The following is an 11,119-nucleotide window of genomic DNA, read 5'->3' on the forward strand; positions in this document are numbered from 1 at the left end:
TTATCGGTGTGCATGAAGTCCATACGGCCGCGTCTTCGGTGTTAACCTCATGGTCATGATCCAAATTAAGGTATGGATGCCAAATGAACTGAAATATGAAAGAAGATAGGATTTTAATCTAGGTAGAAGAAGTTAATTAATTATACCGAAATAATTAAGTCATTATCCTTACGTCTGTCGGTCGAAGGTGATCCAATAGATTAGGATACTGAGTAATACAGTGTCTTGGACATCTGTTGTAACTCATACCACGTGCAAACCATCTACACTAAAAAGGTAAAAATATTAGTTAGAGATAATAATCTTTAAAGAAGTAAGTAAACATATAACAATTTAAACAACTTACTTTTGTGCATACGGAAATGTGAAAGGGTTGTTGTTGACAGGTGCTAGGCACGGTAGTCTTGACCAACCTCGTGCTTGTAGCAAAACAACACATCCAGAAAATATAGATGGGTCTTTGTGTGAGATTTTGCACAAGGAGCTATAGAGATAGGCTAGACAAGCAGATCCCCAACTGTAACTTCCTACTTTATCTATATGTCTAAGTAAAGGTAAATACATAATATGCATGCTAGAACCACTACCTTCGGGAAATAAAAACGAACCAATTAACAACATAATGTAACACCTAGTTTTTATTATTCGAGCATCTTCGGTAGAATGCTCATCTAAGTATAAACTATTATAGTACGACTTAAGGCGTGAAAGTAGTATACCTTGACCTCTTGCGTTATCATCTAACAAATCAGTCTCCAAGAGATCCATGCAAATTGAACTTGCATAGTTGGTTTTACTATTAACAACCTTACCTTCAATGGGAAGTCCCAAAAGTATGTAGATGTCTTCTAACGTCATGGTACACTCACCGGTTGGAAACCAAAATGTGTGTGTCTCTGGTTGCCATCTTTCGCATAAAGCTAGAATGAATTTGTTATCTACGGACCAAGACAAAATCTTGCTTATATGACCAAAACCGGCGAGTTCAATATAAGGTTGAATCATCGGGTCCATATAGACATATTCGTGGACCCGAGTTCGGAACCTTGATACATCCTATAAAAGAAAGAACAAAAAACTTGACTAAGTTGGTATGTTAAAATAAAAGGGGGTGGGTGAAAATGAAACTACAAGAAGTTGTTGCAGATGAAAGAAAAAAAGTTAACAAAAGAAAAAACTTACATATGTTGCGATGTTTGCAGCCGTTCCTCTATGTGATTCGCCCATTGTGAGGATAGACATTTTGTCGGGGGATTGGTGCAGATGAAACTAGAAGAAGTTGTTGCAGATGAAATTATAGAAGAAGTATTGTAGAGGAAGTAGTGAGAGTGATGGTGTGGAAGAAGTGTTGATGGAGTGGATGTATTTATAGGCAAATGAATGGGAGCATGAAAAGTTGTGCTTACATGATGTCTCCACTTGAATTGGCACCCATGTACAACTTGTACATGGTTTCTCCATTCAAATTGGTGCCTCCATAGGGACATGCATGTAAGACCTGGGTCTGTTTGCTTGGTTTCGAGGTCTGCATGCATGCTTTGACAAGGTGTCGCCAAATGGATTGGCGCCTATGTGCAAGGAATGAATGGGGGCGCCAATTCATTTGGAGTGTGTGTCTGCATGTCTGACATGTGTCTGTCCTCTCTCTTGCATGCTAAACATGTCACTTCTTAGTAACTTGCATGGTTGACACATCATTTCGGACTAGCTTGCATGTGCGACACGTCATTTCGAACTAGCTAGCATGTGAGACACTTTACTCCCTTATTTAAGTGTCTTACTATCAACATCTAAGACACTTCACTCACATTCACCTGCAGCAAGAAAATAGTTTTCATCTGCACAATGTCATCTTCACCAAAATACAGTGTCAACATTCACTGCAACGGTGAAACATACGAGTCTGAGTTATATGGTTTTTGTTTTCGAAACACTGATACCATTACACTCACGATCAAGAGAAATGCAACCTTCTTGCATTTGAAAAAACGAATACAATCCTGTATAGGATCGGGTATTGTGTCAAAGATCACGTATCAAAATCCAATATTTTTTTAGAATAGTCAATGCAAGTTTTTCCCGCTTAAGGTACGAGACAATGAAGATGTTGAATACATGTTTGTTTGTCATGAACATTCAGGCTACAACTGTATTGAGTTGTACATTACTCTTCAACCATGTATACCATTTCAGCAGTCTCAAATAACCAGTCAGGATGAATCTGGTGAATTTGATCCACAATGGTCAGATGACGTCAACCTAGAAGAAGAAGCAGAAGTAGGCGTCGTTGATGAAGAAGAAGAGGAGACCGAGATACAGGTTGATCAGATGCTGAACAACGATATTGAAGATGATGATCAACCACCACCAATACCTCCTAGTCATGTCTACAATCCGCCTCAACATATGACAAATTTGGATTTGCACGACAATGATATATCCAATAGTGTTTTCTATACCCGTACCCATGATCAGAAGGAGAATTAAAGGTAGGAGACATGTTTCGTACCAAAGAAGAATGTGTGCGAGCTATCAAAAAATTCCACATGAAAAACTCTGATGATTTTACAGTGAAACACACTGATTCAAGAAGGTATGTTATCGAATGTCGTAACATCCTTTGTAAGTTTCGATTGGTTGCGTCTTACAAAAAGAAAAACGACTCTTGGGAGATCGCTTCAATAGACTCGCCTCACAATTGCATTGCAACTAACATTGAACAAGATCACCGTAAACTAAGTGTTGCATTGGTATGTCAAGACATTCTGCCGTTGGTTAATAAAGACCCATCAGTGAAGGTGAGTATAATTATATCCCATATCAGAACAACATATAATTATACTCCATCTTACAAGAAAGCCTGGATTGCGAGGACAAAGGCTGTTGAACAGGTATTCGGCAACTGGGAGGATTCATACAAAGAATTGCCACGATTTTTATGGGTACTAAAAACATATGTCCCAGGAACTGTGGCAATTATGGAGACATTGCCAGCGATGATGTCAGACGGAACTTGTGTTACAGGTAATAGAATCTTTCACTGTCTCTTTTGGGCGTTTGACCCATGCATCAAAGATTTCGCGTTCTGCAAACCTATTATTCAAATTGATGACACTTAGTTATACGACAAATACAAGGGTACTTTGCTTATGGCGGTTGCACAAGACGGCAACAACAATGTCTTTCCCATTACCTTTGCTCTGGTTGAAGGTGAAACGACTGGTGGATGGGGTTTCTTTCTTCGACATCTCAGAATGCATGTGGCTCCACAAGCCAATCTCTGTTTGATTTCTGATAGACATGCTGCCATTGAGAGTGCTTACACCAACCATGACAACGGATGGCATGATCCTCCTTCTACCAATGTTTATTGCATCAGACACATTGCACAAAACTTCATGTGTGCTATAAAAGATAAGAATCTTCGCAAGAAGGTGGTGAATGCTGGGTATGCTCTAACTCAGCCGTCATTTCAATATTATCGTGATGAAATTAGACTGTCTAATGAAGACGCAAGGAGATGGCTAAATAACATACCAGTGGAGCAGTAGACAAGGGCATTTGATAGAGTTTGTCGATGGGGCCACATGATAACAAACCTTGTGGAATGCATGAACGGGGTATTCAAAGGAATTCGAAATCTGCTGATAACTGCCTTGGTAAGATCGACCTATTATAAGTTGGCTTTTATGTTCGCAACCAGAGGTGAAAGATGGAGTGCAATGTTAATGTCCGGGCAAGTATTCAGTGAGTGTTGCATGAAGGTCATGAAAGAGGAGAGCATCAAAGCTAGCACACACGCTGTAACAGTCTTTGACCGTCATAGGCAAAATTTCAGCGTCTAGGAAACAATGGACCACAACAAGGGGAGACCAAATTTAGCCTATGCTGTTAGACTAAACAGAAGCTGGTGCGATTGTGGAAAATTCCAGGCCTTGCGCTTATACTCGTCAAGACGCTTACAACCATTTATCTGATGTGTACAAGGCTGTCACCGTCATGAATGTATATAATCAAAGCTTCTCGGTACTACCAATGGAGGAATACTGGCCTCCATATGAAGGTGATATAGTTTGGCACAACGATGCGATGCGTAGAAAGAAAAAAGGAAGGCCAAACAACACACGTATCAGGACATAAATGGATTCCACAGATAAAATGATAAGATTATGTAGTATCTGTCGTCAACCAGGACACAATAAGAACAACTGTCCCAATCGAGGAACATCATCTGGGTCTTAAGCTTTTTGTAACATTGTATTTCTGTAACCTTCAATCATTATATATCATTAACTTTTTGTTTCAACGAGGTTCACAACAAACATCAATACAAAATAAGCTATCTGAAAACAAAAATATTTCTAACTGATTACAATAATCAAATTGATGTCATCTCGACCGAACATCATTTCCCTAACATCCTTATCAATCTTCATTTGCATCCAACCAAAGATACTGTCAAGTCTCTCAATACTTCTAATTTTTCCCCCTTCTAGTATTTTCCCATCTAACTAACGAACCAGCTCCCTCCTCAGTTGATCGAACGTAGTGATGTTCGAGAACAACATCAGCATCTGAGGTTTGTCTCTCGCATAAATCACCTTTCCTTATCGGCGACGAACACCAAACACGATTGCCAAATGATTAAATGAGATGTGGAACAATGACTAACACAACACATCTATTTATAACAAAAAAATTACATTTTACAGAGGCGCCAATCCAATTGGCGCCTCCTATCAACTTATACACAGGGGCGCTAATCCAATTGGCTATGACACCTGCCCTAGCTAATCCAATTGGCGTCTGCATTCAATTTTTAAAAGGAGTCGCCAATTGAATTGACACCTCCTCTTAAAAGTGGGATAGTTTGAGAATTTTTTTGAAACTATGAGTATTTTGAAAATTTCCTTTAAAAAATAGATTATTTTTGTAAAAAAATTCTGAACATTCTACCAATAATTTTATTTTTTTCCTAAAGTGTGAGAGGGGAGAAGCAACCCCCTACCCTAACCCTGCTAGTAATAGTTATCTCAACTATTGGCCATAGCCCCCATTAATAAAAACTTTCTTTATTAAAAAAAAAAAAAAACGACTAGAATTAAAAGGATTTGTATTACTTGTAATTAAAATATAAAAGTAAAATAAGAGGGATTACAGTATTCATCTCAGCTACTCCACTCCATCCTATGAGCTGTGACCCTATGACCATTCGTCATCCATTCATTAAAAAAACTCCTCTCTCTCTCTCTCTACCTAAACCCCATACTCCACTGTCTTCTTCCTCTCTACCATGCTTCCTCTCCACCACAATAAACTTCACATTCCTCACTCCTTTTTCATCTAACCCTCTCACACATAACCCATGGCAAGCAAATGGAGAAAAGTCAAGCTAGCTTTCGGATTCAATTCCTGTATTCACATTCCTAAACAGTTAGATGATTCCTCTCCATCTCTCAACACCAACGCAAGATTCTCCGCTGACACCTCCGCCGACACCTCCGCCTCTACTCTAACTCTTCAATCACCTTCCTCCTCTGCTCACCGATCACTCAAATCCCCCAAGGTAACCACTAGTTTATTATTCTTGCCTCTTTCTAAACTTTTACCCTTTTGTTTTTTCTTCTTCTCCAATGAATCTCCATGCTAGATTCATCTCATTATTTAGGTCTGGCTTATTTTTATTTATTTTTCAACTCTCTTTTGGTACTGTAACAAGAAAGTTACCATTAAGCTTAGTTACTATTCTTGTAATCAATGAACATGATTAGATGTACGTCAATTTCACCTCTAATCAAAGGGGCTGGTGGACTGTGACTCATTCTTTTTTGACTATTCTGCATAACTTTTTATTCTTGATTGTCTTGTTTTTAAACCCATTATTGGGTGGGGAATGGTTTCTAGTGGAGAGGAGGACCAGTTACTAGAAATGGTTTGAATTTAGACACTTCTTCTTCTTTCGTCCATTACTTATTTACTCTTCAATTTTGTCGATGTGGGTGCATTATATAGGAGTAACACCGACACCAGACACGACACTCACGACGCTAATACACGGTAATCGTTGATAATAATTTGATAAAATAGACGTGATTGAATATAATCACATCGGTTAGATACCAGACACGCTTACGCTTTCAATTTGTAGTGACGGATTATTTTTAGCTCATTTCCATTCAAAGAATGAGGAAATGAACAAAACAAAATGACCCCATAACCATTGATTGTGAAATTTAGCTTTGTGGACAAAGTAAAAGTTGGAATTTTATAGGATAAACAATATAAATAAAATAAAATGCTACATCATTGAATAAATCATCTTTGATTTCTCCTTCTTTCGATGTCATTTACTATATTATATTAGTCAATGTCTAGAAAGCATCAATTCTAGAGCTGTGATTAGAGACTTTGTCTTTTTATTTTTTTAAAGTAATGTGGTTATTGTGCTTATTATCCTTTGGTGTACTCAAAGGATTTGACCACTAAACGTTGACCTTAATTTTATCTTTCTAGTATATGTGGTAGATTTGATTGAGAATCTTGGCATCTAAGTGGGAATGTGTGGTAAAGATGAGTTATATTCTATTTCATCTTTTTATGCATTGGTTTATTAGTGGGGTGGACCTACATTGAGACAAGAAGGCAGTGTTAGAGACACTATAATGTGCTAATAGTGACCTTTGCAAATATTGCATTCTTTAAAAACCACTTTACTGTACCACTGTTTAGATTTGCCTATTTTGTGAACTTTCTTCTTTTTCTTTTTTCATTATTTTAGTTTGAAATCACAGTTACAAATCATTAATATATGATATCTGTGCTGAAGATGTAGATTCTCTTCATTTGTGACAAAGATTAATTTAGATAGTTGTTAAAGCGTGAGGATGTTTTGTATTAGCATCCTAGAATTCTTCAAAAGCTGAAAAGATTTTTAGTTTAAATGTTTAAAGCCTTTGGGGATCTTAAGGTTCTGATACAGCTTTTGAATTGACTTTTTTGAACAAGCACCCGAGATAATGTTTGAGAGAACTTATGAAAACTACTTATGACAGGTCTATAAGCTGTTTTCAGCTTCTTTTTTTTAAGTTTTCCAGGATATAGTTTATTTTATCATTTGAAAACACATATATGACAAGCGACGTCCCATATGCTATAAACTCTTAACTAAGCTGTTCAATCTCGTTCACAGAAAAAAAACTGTTTAATTTAGTGGATGTGGATGCATTATTTCCCACGGTGTTTGAGGGTATGAGTTTTGTGTAGTCTCTTTTAGTGTCTATAAGGAACTTGGTTATTGAAAATGAGATTCCTGTGTGGATTGACTATGTTTTGTATGCTAACGATTCTGGATCTGAAATTTGTTTATACTTCAATATATATAAAGTTTTCGAAACCATAATGGCAGTTGTAATTGTAATACCTTCTTTTACTGAGATTTGCGTCCATATGATCTGCAGGGAACTTGTGCAATATGCCTGAACACATTGAAACCAGGGAATGGCCAGGCCATTTTTACTGCAGAGTGCTCTCACGCTTTCCATTTCCACTGTATCACTTCCAATGTAAAACACGGGAACCAAATTTGCCCTGTTTGTCGAGCAAAGTGGAGAGAAGTTCCTTTTCAGAGCCCTGATTTACATCCTCGAAGCAGTCAATTAACAAGAGATAATGGGTGGCCGGCTGCCATAAGGAGGCTTCCGTCTTCTAATCAAGTCAATCCCGGTGGACAGATTTCATCACTTTATCATGTTACCGAACCGGCTATTTTTGATGATGATGAACCTATTGATCAACACACTTCAATTCCTTGCAACAACAATGGTAACGAGACTAATCATCACGATATAATAAATAAAGTTGAGATCAGAACATATCCTGAGGTTTCATCTGTTCCAAAATCAGCCTCTCATGACGCCTTTGCCGTGTTAATTCATCTCAAAGCTCCTCAGTCCGAGAGAACACAAAATATTTCCGGAAACGATACTGATTCATCACCACCTCCGGTTGAAAACTCTCGCGCTTCGGTTGACCTTGTTACTGTCCTTGATGTAAGCGGTAGCATGTTAGGTACTAAGCTTGCTTTGCTGAAACGAGCTATGGGTTTTGTCATTCAGAATATGGGTCCCTCAGACCGACTGTCTGTCATTGCCTTCTCCTCCACAGCGCGCCGCATCTTTCCTCTTCGGAGGATGACTGAAATCGGACGGCAAGAGGCGTTGCATGCTGTTAATTCTTTGGTTTCAAACGGTGGAACAAACATTGCCGAAGGCTTGAGGAAAGGTGCCAAAGTGTTTTCCGATCGACGATGGAAGAATCCAGTTTGCAGCATCATATTACTCTCGGATGGACAAGATACATACACAGTCAATAGCAGACCAGGTGTCGGAGCAGATTACCAGTCACTTGTCCCGAACACCATTCACCGTAATAATAACAGTCTAGGCTTGCAGATACCTGTGCATGCATTCGGCTTCGGCGCTGACCACGATGCTACTTCAATGCATTCAATCTCTGAAATATCAGGAGGTACATTTTCTTTTATTGAAGCCGAGGAAGTAATTCAGGACGCATTTGCGCAGTGTATCGGTGGACTGTTGAGTGTAGTAGTGCAGGAGGTACAATTAGAAATCAGGTGTGTTCATCCTCGGCTGCAACTTAGTTCGATAAAAGCAGGAAGTTATCGAACAAGTTTGACAGCCGATGGAAGAATGGCTTCGATTAATGTCGGAGATTTGTATGCCGAAGAAGAGAGGGACTTTTTGGTGACAGTCAATGTTCCAATTGATAGTTCCAATGATGAGATGTCATTGTTGAATGTTAAAGGTTTTTATAGAGACCCTATAACAAAGGAAATGATAGCTTTGGAAGAAACTAGTGAAGTAAAAATCGAGAGACCAAACATAAGTAGAGAACTAGTCGTGTCAATTGAAGTAGACAGACAGCGGAACAGGCTTCGAGCAGCCGAGGCAATGTCGGAGGCAAGAATTGCAGCTGAACGCGGCCAACTCTCTTCTGCAGTTTCCGTCTTAGATATCTGTCATAAGACATTGTGCGAATCTGTTTCTGCTAAAGCCGGTGACCGGTTATGCGTTTCACTTGCTGCCGAACTAAAGGAAATGCAAGAGAGAATGGCTAACCAACATATCTACGAGCAGTCTGGAAGAGCCTATGTTTTATCAGGATTGAGCTCGCATTCAGCGCAAAGAGCAACGGCGCGTGGAGATTCTACTGATAGCACAACTCTCTTGCAGTCGTATCAAACTCCTTCGATGGTTGATATGGTGACACGTTCGCAGACGATGGTGCTTGGTGCTCCTCCACTGACGAGGCGTATCCTTCAACCTGCTAAATCATTTCCTGAAAGGCACAGAAGATGATAATAATAGCAATGGATTTTGAAAATTCTACTTAGCATATACATAAACTTGTGGGAAGGAAGACCCTTTAAATTATTGTTGTTTTATTTTATTTTTTAAATTTTGGTTAAGGTGAGGGGGGTATAATTAAAAGGAAAGAGATTTTGGGGGGATATATAAAATTCCTGATTTTTGCCAAGTATAAAAGTGTAAATGCATAGGTGGGATAATTGGGTTATGCAGATAATGGCGAAAAGGGACAAGTGTGATTGAGTGATATGTATATAATTTACTGTTTTCAGTTGAATTGCATTGCAATGCACACTGGTGAGTTTTTTTCACTGGATTATGATATGCATATTGATATGATGTAAATCATCCTATGGCTTCTTTTTTTATTACTTTAGTTTCTTTTAGGTGCATCAACTGTTTAAAGTGATTCTTATTGTTTGGATTATAGCATTGACTTCTACCAATCAATGTACTTAGAAGGAATTCCACTAAGAATAAAATATATTGTTTGCTCTAAATCAATCTGGTCTCCTTTTCCTTCCTAAGTGTTTCTTTTATAGTCTCATTGTCTTGATTTGATGAGTTTCTCTTTGAAAATCAAAACACATTAGATTTTATTTTTGAAATTCACACAACTTGTCCATACAGGAGCTTGAAGTGTGACATTGAAAAAATTATTTGGCCCCAAAATAAATGTTGGTTTTAGTTTTCAATGCAATTTTAGTTAATCTTTTAATTGTATTTTTTAATTAATACTTTTAAATTACTATTTCTCTCACATTAAGAAATAATAATGAAATACTAATTATTTTTTAATTAATACTTTTAAATTACTATTTCTCTCACATTAAAAAATAGTAATGAAATACTAATGAAAGTGTCAACTATGACACTTGTTTGGGAACAGAGGGGTAAATTTTATCTATACTTCTATTCTTAAGAAACACATATTTCTTGTCATGCTTCTAACATTATATCTTTTTGAGTCTTTATTATGTTTGTTTTCTAGTATTACCATTTCTACATATGTGTAATTAAATTTCATTATATCTTATTATTACCATTTCTACATATTTCATTATATTCTATAATTATTGAGTCTTTATTATATGTGTCAATTATATTCATTGAGAACATTTTAATTTATTTTGTAAATATGTGGCCAATAAAAACGGTACACCTCGCAACTTAGTAGAGATCAATGGGAATAGAGAAAGAGCATTTCTTAATAAATCATTAAGATTTCTTAGCCATCATGCGAAATTATTTAAGTGCTAATATTTTTCGGAAATGTATCTCCGAACGCACCAAATTCTGAATGAACGTTATAATATTTCAGAGATACATCTCCATAACAATTTAAATCATTCGATACATCTCATTCAGAAATCATTTACAGTTGAATTGTACTAGAGAGTATCTCCGTGAATATTTTGGAGATACATCTCTGATACGTCTCAGAACAAGTATTTTATGTTATATGTTATTTATCTGTGTTCTGATGAAGATTTAAAATATATCGTACAATCGAAAATAAAAAAAATAGACGTACATAATTTCAGATGGACCAAAAATGCCATACAAAAATAAAATATCAATAAATATCGAAAACATCGTACAATCGAGATCAATAAAGTAGCAAGACCGCCAAAATAAAATACAAACCATAATACTACTACTAGATAATAAGAGACTATTGTGTGAGTCTGACAACCTCCCTTCTATCTCATCTGTCAGCTATGCCTCCCCGA

The 11,119-nt window shown here is 37.2% G+C and overlaps 1 protein-coding gene across 1 annotated transcript; it reads left to right on the forward strand.

Moving 5' to 3' along the window:
• Nucleotides 1-5,152: 5,152 nt before the first annotated feature.
• On the forward strand, nt 5,153-9,734 carry LOC127103265 (E3 ubiquitin-protein ligase WAV3). The gene is made up of 2 exons (XM_051040525.1): nt 5,153-5,566; nt 7,458-9,734. The coding sequence occupies exons 1-2, from the start codon at nt 5,366-5,368 to the stop codon at nt 9,375-9,377; spliced, it is 2,121 nt and encodes a 706-aa protein (XP_050896482.1). The 5' UTR covers nt 5,153-5,365; the 3' UTR covers nt 9,378-9,734.
• The last annotated feature ends 1,385 nt before the right edge of the window (nt 9,735-11,119 follow it).

Source organism: Lathyrus oleraceus, chromosome 7, assembly GCF_024323335.1.
Source record: "Lathyrus oleraceus cultivar Zhongwan6 chromosome 7, CAAS_Psat_ZW6_1.0, whole genome shotgun sequence".
In the NCBI taxonomy this organism is placed as follows: domain Eukaryota; kingdom Viridiplantae; phylum Streptophyta; class Magnoliopsida; order Fabales; family Fabaceae; genus Lathyrus; species Lathyrus oleraceus.

Bases quoted from the DNA above. Each gene is read 5' to 3' on its own strand.
- LOC127103265 (XM_051040525.1), top strand. From the start codon at position 5,366: ATGGCAAGCAAATGGAGAAAAGTCAAGCTAGCTTTCGGATTCAATTCC. The intron at 5,567-7,457 runs GTAACCACTAGT...TATGATCTGCAG, and splicing joins GATCACTCAAATCCCCCAAG to GGAACTTGTGCAATATGCCT.